Source organism: Ictidomys tridecemlineatus, chromosome 1 (genome assembly GCF_052094955.1).
Source record: "Ictidomys tridecemlineatus isolate mIctTri1 chromosome 1, mIctTri1.hap1, whole genome shotgun sequence".
Taxonomy (NCBI): Eukaryota; Metazoa; Chordata; class Mammalia; order Rodentia; family Sciuridae; genus Ictidomys; species Ictidomys tridecemlineatus.
Window position 1 is genome coordinate 161,665,712 of NC_135477.1, and position 12,861 is coordinate 161,678,572.

At 47.7% G+C, this 12,861-nt stretch overlaps 1 protein-coding gene across 1 annotated transcript in view; it reads right to left on the reverse strand.

Moving 5' to 3' along the window:
* Window positions 1-11,947, reverse strand: part of Ccdc69 (coiled-coil domain containing 69) — a 42,024-nt gene extending 30,077 nt beyond the window's left edge. The window contains exon 1 of the mRNA XM_005335807.5: window positions 11,754-11,947. Within this exon, the coding sequence (XP_005335864.1) occupies window positions 11,754-11,801 (48 nt within the window). The 5' untranslated portion in view covers window positions 11,802-11,947. The remainder of the gene's footprint in view (window positions 1-11,753) is intronic.
* Between the last annotated feature and the right edge of the window lie 914 nt (window positions 11,948-12,861).

The following is a 12,861-nucleotide window of genomic DNA, read 5'->3' on the forward strand; positions in this document are numbered from 1 at the left end:
TTTATTAAACTATACAGAGCATGAAAATAAGAAACAAGAAGCAGAAAAGGAAAAAATATAAGCAAACAAATAAACAAACAAACAAACAAACAAAAAACACAGGGAGTCAGGGAGGGAAGAGAGGCAAGAGAAGAAAAAAAGGGAGAGAGAACCAAAAAGAGAAAGAAGAAAAAGAATGAATAAATCCAATTAGCACATTCTGCATTCAAAAACTGGGGGAGGAGTAAGCAGAAAGAGAAAAGGAGACATCAAAAAAAGAAAAAAGGAGGAGAGAGTATGGAAAAGAAGAAGGAGAAAAAGAGTGAACAAATCCAATTAATATTTTATATGTTTAAGCAAAACAGGGATGGGGGAGGAAAGGGAGTCAGAAAAAGAAAAATGAGGGAAAGAAAAAAAAGAGAACAATAATACAGTGAATAAGTCCAATTAACAATTTACAACAGTAAAGAAAAAAATATGTGTAAAATTGGATTAAGGTATGCAATGTCAAAGAGTGTGTGTGGGAGGGAGGGGCATGTCAAACCAACACAAAAGGTAAAATCAGTGAAATAGAAAAAGCTAACATGGAAGAGTCTGAAGTTACTCCTTGCCCAGGTATTTGATTGAGATGGAGGGATTTCTTACTGGGTCTTTCAGTTTTGGATCACATAAGATCCTGGGAAGTGTTAATGCCCAGGCCTTGACTTTGAACTCTTGGGAGTCTCTGGGCTGGAGGTAATGACCACACCAGCTGTCTCCACACTGGACAGGGGAGCTCTATATTTAGGTCTTCACCTCTCTAGCTCAGCCTTCTGCTGCCAAAGCTGCCCCCAACTCATGCTCTGGTGCCTCTTCACACTGACCTCAACTCAAACTCCTCTGGCACTAACCTGGCAGCTCCAGGGTTTCTGTGGCTTTTTTTTTTTTTTTTTTTTTGTGTGTGTGTGTATGTGTGTGTGTGGTGCTGGGGATCGAACCCAGGGCCTTGTGCATGCGAGACAAGCATTCTACCAACTGAGCTACATCCCCAGCCCTATCTCCAGCATGGCTGAAGTGGGTCTGAAAAGTCTATGACAATTCTATCCTGGTGTTTGAGATCTGGACAGAATTAACTATGCTGGATTGTAGGTGGTATGTGTGAGCCGGCGTAGTTCTAGGCCACCAATTTCAAAAGACCTGCTATCAACCTGTCACAATCTAGAGCTTGCAATGGGTTTGTATCACAGTCTCATTCCTGAGCCTGAGTTTTGGTCTGGGCATAGGCTGACAAGTGGAAAAAGAAAAAAAGAAAAGGTGAACATGGGTTCTTGGGGCTACAAAAAGCAAATTAAAAAAGAGAAGAAAAAATGAAAGAAAAAAGTGAAGGGATTTCTGATCTCCTATGCATTCTTCCTAGAACCAATAAGACAGTTCCCCTCCCCACCCTTTGTTGAATCTGCAGCAAGTGCCTGCAAGCACAGGTATGCATTTCAACCGTGCTGTCTCCTTACACCACATCTAAATCTCTCTTCTGATCAAACTGCAGCAAATGCATTAAATTAATGACTCAAGTAGAATATCTTTATGGATAAATTTAGTCATTTAGTCTACTGTTGAGTGTTTAGATTACTTCCACTTTTAATTTGCAAAGTATGCTTTCATGAACATACACAATAATAAAATTTTGTCTAGGGTCAGGGATGCAGCTCAGTGGTAAAGCATGTGCTTAGCATGTAGGAAGACCTATTCAATCCCCAACACACACACACACACACAAGGTAAATAAAATTTTGTACATATCTAATATTACCAGCTCTACCTCTCCACTCATCCACAAATGACACATCAGTCAGCCAATTTCATTACAACTTTGCCAGCATGGAATGTTACATTATCACTTACTTACAATCATTGGAGAATTTGTTAGGTCAAAACCAAATCCAAACAACTCAGGGCTACCTGTGGAACTCCTGGACCAACACATACATCCATGTGTGGAAGACATTTCAGACTGCTCAGGACCATCCATCCCACCATGACACACACCAACTCTTTTTCAGGCTTCTGGGCTCTCTCTTGGCCTTCCTGAGGGCTGGGTCAGTCCAGGCTCCCACAAGAGACCTATACCTGGTTGGCAGTCTGTTTCTCCTGCCTGCCCAAGGGGCTGCTTGAGGATGGGACCACTTTTGAAGTCCACTTTGGTTTTGTCCAGTATCTGGTATGATGCCTGGAATAGAATTTCCAGGAATGTAGTCCTTTTTTTTAAAAAAAAAATACTTTTTATTTTATTTATTTGTATATGGTGCTGCTGAGGATTGAACCCAGTGCCTCACAGATGTTAGGCAAGTGTTCTGCCACTGAGCTACAGCCGCAGCCCAGGAATGTGGTCCTTGGAAGACCTGGATGAGAACCACTGCTTCATGTGATCCCCAGCCCCAGATCTAGACCAGTGGAATCCAAGGGGACATGTGCATGCTGGGAATCTATCCAGGTGATTCTGAAGCCTCAAAAGCCTGGGGACAAATGGCCCTGAACTAAATAGAACTCACTAAGCAACTACTGAGTGGAAAAACCCCCCAGGTTGGGGACCAGGCCACTTCCTCCTCAGAGGAGCAGAGTGTACTCTGTGGTGGGAGAGGACCGGAGCTGTGAGGAGGACAGGAGAATTTCCAAAGTGGGGTGGGTGGGGAGGCCGGGGACTAGGGTAGGGCATACGGGCTGAGCTCTGAAGATGGATGGCAGCTTCCTGAGTCACCGGAAACCTAGGAGCAAGAAAGCTGCGGAGGAGGCAGCTGGCGGGGGAGGGGGGGGAGAACCCTGGACGGAGGCAGCCCAGGGGATCTGGTTCTAGTTTGCCTGTGTGACTTAAATAAGTTATTTGCCTTCTTCAGACCTCAGTTTCCCTATCTGTGAGGGTCAGGGTTTCCTCAGCCTTTCTCCTAAGATGACTGATAAAAAGCCCCTGGACCTAGGTATACACATGGCTCTGAGTCCAGCTGCTTGTGGAGCAGACCAGGGCCCTCTCATGGAAGAATTCTGGTCTGTAGCAGGATGCAGCTGTCCAAAGCAGACAAGGAATCAGGCAGAATGACAGGGCAGCGCCGAGAGCAGTGAAGAAGACCAACAAGCTCAGAATGAGCCTGGTAAGACCCCTTAGAATAGGCTCACATTATGGAGGGAAAATGGACCAGTTGAGAGGGGTCTCCCCTCCCCACCCACACCAAGGAAAAAACCTGATAGAATGTGGAAGGAGACTCAAAACCAAATCACAGGAGAGGCTTATAACAGAACAGTAGTCAGTCAGCTTCAAGAGCAGGTAAGAAACTGGGCACTGTGGTGTACACTGGTAATCCCAGGTACTTAAGAGGCTGAGGCAGGAGGATTACAAAGTTGAGGCCAGCCTGGGTAATTTAGTGAGAACTTATCTCAAAATAAAACTTCAAAAACGACTGGGGGATGGGAGGGAAAAGGAGGGAGAAGGGGAATAGCAAGGATGGTGGAAGGAGACGGTCACCATTATACAAAATACATGTATGAAAATGTGAATTTGGTGTCAACATACCTTATATACAAACAGGATATGATAAATTGTGGTATAAAAGTGTATTAAGAATTGTAATGGGGCTGGGGATGTGGCTCAAGCGGTAGCGCGCTCGCCTGGCATGCGTGCGGCCTGGGTTCGATCCTCAGCACCACATACAAACAAAGATGTTGTGTCAGCCGAAAACTAAAAAATAAATATTAAAAATTCTCTCTCTCTCTCTTTTTTTTAAAAAAAGAATTGTAATGCAAAAAAAATCAATAAGAGAGTCATATATAATGGCATAATTTGGCGTGAACATACTTTATATACATAGTTATGAAAAATTATGCTGTGAATGGATAATTATGAATGTAACTCATTCCATTATTGTCATGTATGTAAGAAAAAAATTTAAAAAAAGACTGGGGCTGCATCTCAGGGGTAGAGAGTTAGCCAGTACTACAAATGAATGAACAAAACAAAACAAAAAGGCAAAAAAATAAAACAAAACAAAAAAACAAAAACCTTGACTGCTCTCTTCATCTCAGCAGAACTGTCATAGACAGAAGCTGCTGGTGTACCCTCTACAGCCTCAGATTTCAGAACTGTGGACAAGTACCAGAGGTTTCAAGGAAAAGTTTCAGTTCCATAGAAAAATTGCAAAACTGTCCCTCTAACAAGGTTGCCTCATTGGAGGGTGGGGTACGGTGGTAGAATGAGCCCTCTGTCACTAGGCACATGCAAGAAGAATTGGAAAGGAGAGAATTATTTTTCAGGTTGGATTGAGTGATCTTTGAGGACATTCCACCCTGTTTGGAATTCTATAAAGTGTGCCTGATGTTCAGCAAGTAAGGCCCTCTGGTAAACACAAAGCGGTCTACAGAAGGTGGTACATAAAGACCACCAGTGTCACCAGAGCCTCAGAGTACTCTGCTGAGTGCTATTCAGGAGGCGGTATTTTGGGGTGAGTGGGCACAGTGTTATACTCAAGCCTTTGGGGTAGTCTCAATTCCCTCCCCCCCAAATTTTGAACCTTGTAAGGCAAGACTGAATCAAGCAGAAGCAATTTGGATAGAAGGTGGCCAGCTACTCCCCCCCTTGGGAGGTCTGGGAGGCCACAGCCTTCCTGCAGACATGTGGCCCAGCCCTTCTTTCAGAACCACCACTCCATGCTTCAAAGAGGCCCGTCCTTTGGGGGGCCTTGGAGGCTTTTGTGTATTTCTGATCAAGTGCTTTGCATCCTGATTAGAGAATTCAGTACCCAAAGGGCCCTGAAGACTTCCATCTGGCTCCTCCCACGTACCACTGCCCTGGCTCTCCTTGATCACATAATTCTATATCACGTATCTTAGTTGAAGAAGGGTTATAGGAGACCAGAAAAAAAGGGCTAGAAGGGACCCTGGAGGTGGTTTATCTCAATACCCACTTCTTTTTTTTTTTTTTTCAAGTGGAAAATCTAAGGCCTACAGGTGGGGCTGGGCAGATACCTGGCCAGAGGCCACAAAGTAGGGAACAAAGTCCTGAGGAGAACCCAGATACACACCTGAGCCAGGAGCCACTCACTTCCATTTCTCCCAGGCACATATATACCAGATTGATCCAAATAGCTGGGCCTGAAGGGCAGAGGTGATTCCCAGTCTCCAGGGACTCAGGGCACAGTCCTCCACCATGTCAGAGCAGCCTTCCTGGCTTCTGGACTCTGTCTGGGTGGGGCCCCAGCATCATTAGTTTCAGATCTGAGCAACTGTAGGCAGAGCCCATTGGCCCAGGGTAGAAGCAGGAAGGGGGTGGGGTGGAGGCCCAAGAGGCCCCCTCCAGGGCCTTTGGGAGAGGAAGGGTGGGGTTTAAACTGTTGAGAGTTATTGAGAAATTTCAGCCATTCACAACCAAATTAGAGAGACTCAGTTGGCAGAACACCATAAATACAAGCGTTAGCTTCTAAATCTCTAAGATGGGCAGAAATATATTGCCAAAGTAATACCTGAGTTTGATTTCATTTCCACACTCCCAGGGTCACTAAAGGTTTAGCTGGGTCCCTTCACTTTCTCTAGTATGTGGTCAACATCACCCATGGCCTGCCGAGGGCGTGGTCCTAGGTGACTGTACAACCAACTTAAAGTTGGAAGGGCCAGCTGGCACCGCTGGGCTGAAGGTCCCCAGGGCCCCCAGAAAATCACAAGCACAGGACGGATGTGGTCTCCGGAGCTCCTATCTGACAGAGTAGTGAACTAGGCCTCAGGGGAGGAAGGAAATGTTGCTTCTGTCCCACCCCCAGACCACGGCAGACAGAGATAGGAGCTGGGAAGGCCTCCAATCAGGGCCTCACTTCCCGGATGCTGAGGCCTACCGAAAGGCCTTCCAATATATGATATTTATTTTCTTCCTCTTCAAATTCACCTTTTCTTGTCCCATATCAGTCTCCCAGGGGTCTGCCAGTTCTGGTCACGACAGGGGGCCTGGAGCTAGCAAAAGTACTAAATACCATTTCTGCCTTTGGGTCAGCCCTGCCATCAGAGGGACCCTGAAGGAACTGGAGAGAAAATAGGTATCAGTGGCTGGGGTGGGGGCGGGCAGGGCAGAGACAGGCTGAAGGCCCAGATACAGTGCCATATATCCATTCGTCTCCCCAACCCAATGGCAAAGTAGGCATCCAGAGTCGAAACACTGGCTTGTCACTTGCTTGCTCTGTGACCTTGGGTGTGCACCCTCCCCTCTCTGGGCTTCTGTTTCCTCCTCTGTGTGGCATGGTGTTGGGCAATGGGGACTGTAAGAGCCCTTATGGTTTTGTCATGCCACAGATGGGGAAGAAGGGACAGAGTGAGGTCATCTTGTTATCTCACCCTCTATCAACCTGTCAAGCTCCCTTGCTCTGGGCAGGGCAGGGGCTGGCCATGACACACCCAGCTGTCAGCTCCTGTCATGGAGAAGGCTTCTCTGGAGGACAGGAAAGGAGGGGCCCTTGCTTAGGAGGGCCTGGGTGTGGATCCCCTTCATACTACCCTTGGTTCTTCAGGAGCCCAGATCAGGGTGGTAGCAGGAGGAAGCCAGGTGCAATGGCACACCCCTGTAATCACAGCTGCTCGGGAGGCTGAGGCAGGAAGATTGCAAGTTCAAGGCCAGCCTGGGCAACTTAATAAAAACCACCTCAAAATCCAATATAAAAAAGGGCTGGTGATGTAGCTCAGGGTAGAGTACCCCTGGGCTCAACTCCCAGTACCAAAAATAAAAATAAAAACATGTTGGGCTGAGGGTATAGTTCAGTGGCAAAGTATTTTTCTACCATGGTCCAATCTTCAGCACTGAGAAAATAAGTGTGCAAAATGTATGTCACCAATGTTGTGTCTCAAAGATGATCAGAGTTAGGAATTTTCCTAATGCATTTATAAGGTGTCCCCTTATAACACAGACATATGGCCGAAACCTCCCGTCTTTCAGAGTACCATGTGTAAGGAAACCTTTATTGGCTTTAGCTGGCATGATTTGGGGGCATTTTTAAAAAAAATTTTTTAGATGCTGATGGACCTTTATTTTATTCATTTATTTATATGTGGTGCTGAGAATCAAACCCAGTGCCTCGCACATGCTGGGCAAGCACTCTGCCATTGAGCCCCAGCCCTGGCCTCACTATGGGCATTTTTCTGGGTTGGGCAAAAACTACTAGCTCAGAGGTCATGCACTTGCCAATGTGTTCATGATAGTTGGGGCATAGGGCTCACTGCCTCTGCATGACTGAACAGGCAGCCTCCTCCCATAGTCCCTGACTGTCCCCCGCTTGGCAAACCCAGCTTAAAGTTCAGATTCGCCCATCCCTACTGATGGGGTGTTAAGGGCCTGCTCCTATATTCCTTCTGCCTAGGACACCCTCCACATACCCTTGTCCCACCATGACGGTCTCACCCCCTCTCATCTCCAAAACCCAGCCAAAATGCCATCAGTACGGTGATTTTCCCTGACCCCAGAGTCACTCTAGTCCCAGGTTAGGAAGAAAACACAAGGATGCTCAGAGGTAGGAGTAGAGAGTATAAACAACCAAATGGGCTAACGAAGCTGGGGAACAGCCTGAGCACCACAGGTAGCCACTTAAAAAAACATCATTTCCATGGACTGTTTAACATGGGAAATGCTGCCCGAGAATACTAAGTAACTAGGAGATAACCACACATTCCCACTTTTATAAAATATTCACACTCATGCATATAATATACTTAGGAAAGACAGTAGAAAGAATGACACTGAAATGTACACAGTGGCTATCTCCTCGTGGTAAAGTTAGAAGCAATTAAAAGTTTTGTCGTTTTGGTTTTTTTCCTTCTTCAATGTCTTAACCCCAGGGCTAAGAAAATGTGCTAGGCAAGTGCTCTACCACTGAACTACAGCCCCAGCCCTTTTTCTTTTCTTTTTTAACATATGTTTTTAATTTATAGGTGGACACAATATCTTTTTTATTTTATTTTTACATGGTGCTGAGGATCGAACCCAGTGCCTCATTTGTGCTAGGTGAGTGCTCTACCACTGAGCTACAACCCCAGCCCTTTATTTTCTTTTTGAGACAGGGTCCCACTATGTTGCTCTGGCTAACTTTGAACTTGCAATCCTCCTGCCTCAGCCTCTGGATTAGGCAAGATTACAGGTATAAACTGCTGTGACACCACCAAGCCTGGTAATGTGTAAGTTTGATAATTTTTTGAATTTAAAAAATTTTGCCTTTAAGCACAATAATCAGAATAATTATATTTCTGAAGAAGAATCTTAGTATTTACGAGTCCTAGGCTTGCGTCCCTTTTACTATATTTTCCAAAATGTCATGTGACCTCTGCTTGAACCCCTCCAATGATGGGAAACTCACTATCTTTTGAGGTCTTCTTTTGGCCACTTCTTCCTCACAAGAAGTAGCACCCCCATCCCCAACTAGCCACAGTTCTGCCTTCTAGAACAACAGAGAACAGGCTGCTTCCCATGCACCTTGACAACAGATGGCCTGACTTTAGGCTGCATCTCCTGTGCCTGTCCAAGAATAAGGTCTCCCACATCCCTGTTTGCTTTCCTTGGATACAATCCAGGCAGTGATTCCGTTAAAGTCTAACTTTAAGTCTGTGCCTCACTACCTTTCAAGTGTACACCACCTGCCAAGTCTGGCCACCAGGGGACTGTCCATGCATTCTTTCACAGACTCTTCCTGTAACCCAGGAGCGAACATCATGCCTATCTTACAGATGAAGACACCAAGGCATGGAGGAGCCAAGTCATTGCCAAGATCAAGATCAACTGAAGCTAGGACTGAACTAGCACCTCACCCAGAATCTGGTGTGGTTGACACACAAAGGTTTGCCAAATTAAATAATAATAATAATAATAATAATAATAATAATAATAATGTGAACTTAGATCTTAAGCCTGTGCCCTTAGGGTCTGTAGGTCCATTTCAGAATTACTGATGCCTATGCCAGTTGCCAGTCTCTTCAGGGTCATTTCTTTTCTCTTTCCCTCTCACCTGGCCTGCTACATGGAAGGGATCAGGAATGTTCTCTGCAGGACTGACCCACCACGAACCTGTTGCCTGAGGCTGGTTTTGGTAGCAGTGGGGAGAGGCTCAGAGGCCCTGCTTGGGGCTGTGGTGAGGTAGTCAGAGCCCTGGGGAGTGGAGAATGCCAACCTGCCTGGGATACCTTAGTGGCACACACTGGGGGTTGGCCACTAGCTGCCTCCCAGCCCACATCTACTCGTCTTGCTGCTCAAAGGAGGCCAGTAACCTCTTGGGAGGGAAATTCCTCCCACCCCATATCACCCCCCAAGTAAACCCCAGAGGTTTGCTTCCCTGGCCTCTACCCACTGCCTGCCATTCTCCCTAGTTCTCTAGAGGGAAGTGACCATGTAAGCAATGGTCTCTTGCCAAGAAGAAGGGTTTAGGCTCTCAAAGGTGGTGTGTGCCTGTAATCCCAGTGACTTGTGAGGCTGAAGCAGGAGGATGGCAAGTTTGAGGCCAGCCTGGGCTCAACTGTTCAGTTTTGCTCCCAGATGGCTTTCTGACTTTGGATACACTGCTCCTCACTGAGTCTCAGTTTCCTCAACAGTAAAGTGGGAAAGGTTCATCCCACAGCTCGGCCCAGCTGCCAGGGCTTTTGAGAGCCTGGGCAGGATATGAATGTTCTCTGAGAGGTATCACTCAGGGTGAGTCATTATTATTGTGACCTGACCCTTCTGTAGTCTGAGTTCAGTTTTGAGCATCTCATCCTTGAAGTCCCCCCTCCCTGCAATGGGCTGATAGCCTGCTGGGGATGGATTTGGGAGCTCAGCCAGGGGTTGACACATGGGTGAGAAATTAGGCAAGAGCACAAGCTACAGATGGAAACAGCCATGAACTTTAAATAAAACCAGTCCATAAGTCCTGGCATCAGGCACCCCAGGCCACAGAACTCAGCAAACTGCACAGGGACAGGGACCTGGGGCTGCTGAGGCAGGGAAGCCACAGCAGGCCCTTCTGAGGGTCTTTTTTGACAAAGAACTTTGTAGCCATCAAAAAGTCACTGGAAGTGCAGGGGAGCGTGAAAATAAACACCGAGCTAAGCCAGGCACATTAGTGTAGGTCTGTGATTCCAGTGACTCTGAAGACTGAGGCAGGAGGATCCCAAATTCAAGGCCAGCCTCAGCAACTTAGCAAGACCCTGTATCAAAATTTCAAAAAATAATTTAAAAAGAACTGGGGATATGACTTATGAAAAGTGCCTCTGGGTTCAATCTCCATGATCAAAAAGAAGACTAGCTGGATGCAGTGGCACACCCCTTGTAATCCCAGTGACTCTGGAGGCTGAGGCAGAAGGATTCCAAGTTGGAGGCCAGTCTTAGAAACTTCATGAGACCCTGCCTCAAAATAAAGAAATAAAAAGGGCTGGAGATGCAATTCAATGGTAAAGCGCCCCTGGGTTCAACCCCAGTACAAATAAAAAAAATTAAAAAAAAAAAAAAAGGAACAAAAAAACACGGGGCCAGGTGGATGTCTTTGCTCTGTGACCTCAATCAAGCCCCTTCCCTCAGTCTTTAACCAGGAAGAACGCAAGGGTTTTTGGGTCAGAGATTGGTGATGTTTTTGATCTGAGAATAGACGTGAAGCAAGAAAAACCAGAAGGCATTATATTTGGCACCAGAACTTGTCTCCCTGGACTAGGTGCAAAGCAGGGAAGAGAATCGTGTAGCTTAGGGACAGTCCTGAGCACCTGACAGGCAGGAAAGCTAGGCACAAGCAGAGCAGAAGAGAGAGGACTAAAGTTCGTTGCAAAATCATTAAATATTGCCACAGTTGGGGGCTTCTCAGGGTCTCAAGGGGGACTGATGGTAAAGCTTAGCGATCGTGTATTCCCACGGGGCTGGGGGGGATTGGGACAGTTAGCAGGAGGGAAAGGGGCCAGAACTTGGGGATCCTCCTTTCTTTCTCAGTGCCTCCTGTCGTCCACTGAGGACATTGTCCTTCTGGCTCCAGGCTCTGACCTTCCGGGCTTGTTAGACCCCAAGGGGCAGCTGGTCTCACTGCAAGAAACCTGAGTAGAGTCCCCTGAGCCCTAACCCAGCTCCAGGCCCCTTGGGGGAGGGACAGGAAGGGAGGACACGGCTGCAAAAAGCGGTAGATCCCCCTCCCTCTTTGGCCCCTCCCACCTACCCCAAGGGCAGCCCACATGCACCGGCTCCAGGGCCTGCGAGAGGCCCTAGACCAGCGCTTCTCAGCCTCTAAAGTGGGTAGTAACCCCCTGGGCGCCTCATTAACCGACTGGTTAGTTGAAGCACCTCTGGGCAAAGCCCTGAGATCCTGCATTTCTAACAGGTCCAGGGTGATGCCGATGCTGCAAGTCCGTGGACCACTCCGGGCAGTGGACCTAGAGATCATCTGACTCTCTAAACGGGTGGGAAATCCGAAGGCTCAGAGAGGTCCAGCCTCTGGTCCATAGCCACACAGTGAGCAGCCCCAGATCGAAGGGAGAGGACACCTGCCACAGACACTAGACATTTCCCCCCCAACAGCACCCGAGTCAGCGGGAGTCCGCTGCAGTTCCCGGGGCCCGGGGGCCGTGTTTGTAAACTCCGCAGCTCCGGGCGGCTCAGCCCGGGCCGGGTCGGAGAGCTGGCTCCTCCCGGCAGAGCCTCCCCGGTCTCCGCACGGCCTCTCCCCGTTCCCCGGCGTGCCCCGCGGACCCGAGGGAGCCGGGGCGCGAGTCCCCCGCGGCGGAGCGGTTCCGCACCCCCAGCCCCTCGGAAGGCAAACTTCTCCGCCCGCGCCCTTTACCTTTTTGCGGGCTGTGCAGCAGCTCAGTTTGCTACGTCCGCAGCCCATCCTCCTCCGGGGGCTCCCGGACGCCGCCTCCCCACTCCGGGGCCCCCAGAGGACCCCGGGGTCCGGGCACGGCTGCCCGCTCCACGCCCGCCGGCTAGGGCTGCCGGCTCAACCCTGAAACTGAACCTGGAAGCGCAGACTTGAGCTTGAGCTGGGGCGACCGCGCGCCGTAAATACCCGAAGAGCAGGGCCTCTGCTCCGCGCAGGAGGCAGGTGACCAGAATCTCTCTAAATGACAGGAACCTCAGGTTAGGGCAGAACGGATCTGTACGGGAAATGGATACTTTTTTTCTGGCCCTCGGCTGAGTTAGGACTACGGAATAAACAATTTTAACAATGACTTGGTAAACACAACAGATAACCATATATCAAGGGCAGTTTGTGACCAAGATTTTTACACATATTATGTTTATTCCTTGGCATAAAAATATCTTGCAATAAAGATGTTATTTCCTCAATTGTACAGGTGAGGAAAATGCAAAATGAGAGATGAAAAGTGAGTCGTATGGTGATTAAGCTAAACAGCAGAGCCCAGTTAGAACCTTCTCTAGAACCCGGAACCTGATCTTCGAACCACTTTCGTACATATAAATGATGATATTGAGCTTAATTGTAATGCCTCCTTGCTGCTGGGTGATAGCTTTTTCCAGCTTGCAAAGCATTGTTACATGCTACTCTGCCCATCATAGGTCAGACGTGATGCTATAATAGACATAAAACGTCAGTGTCTAGCAAAACAAATTTTATCTCTTCTCACTTTGTTACTAGTCAAGGTTTCTGGGAGAGGCAATACAGGAAAAAGATATCAATTTTGAAAATCATTGTGTGTATATATATCTGTGTGTATTAGAAAATTAGGCCTCCCAACTTTTGAAAAGATGGACAGATGAAAGGGACTTAAGAGTCCTGAATAGAAGAAGAATATGCCCCCTCAAAAGACTTTCTCCTTCTACAAAGTATAAAATCAACTGCCAGCAGCTCAGGAGGCTCAGGCAGGAGGATTGCAAGTTCAAAGCCAGCCTCAGCAACTTAGTCAGTCCCTGAGCAACTTAGTGAGACC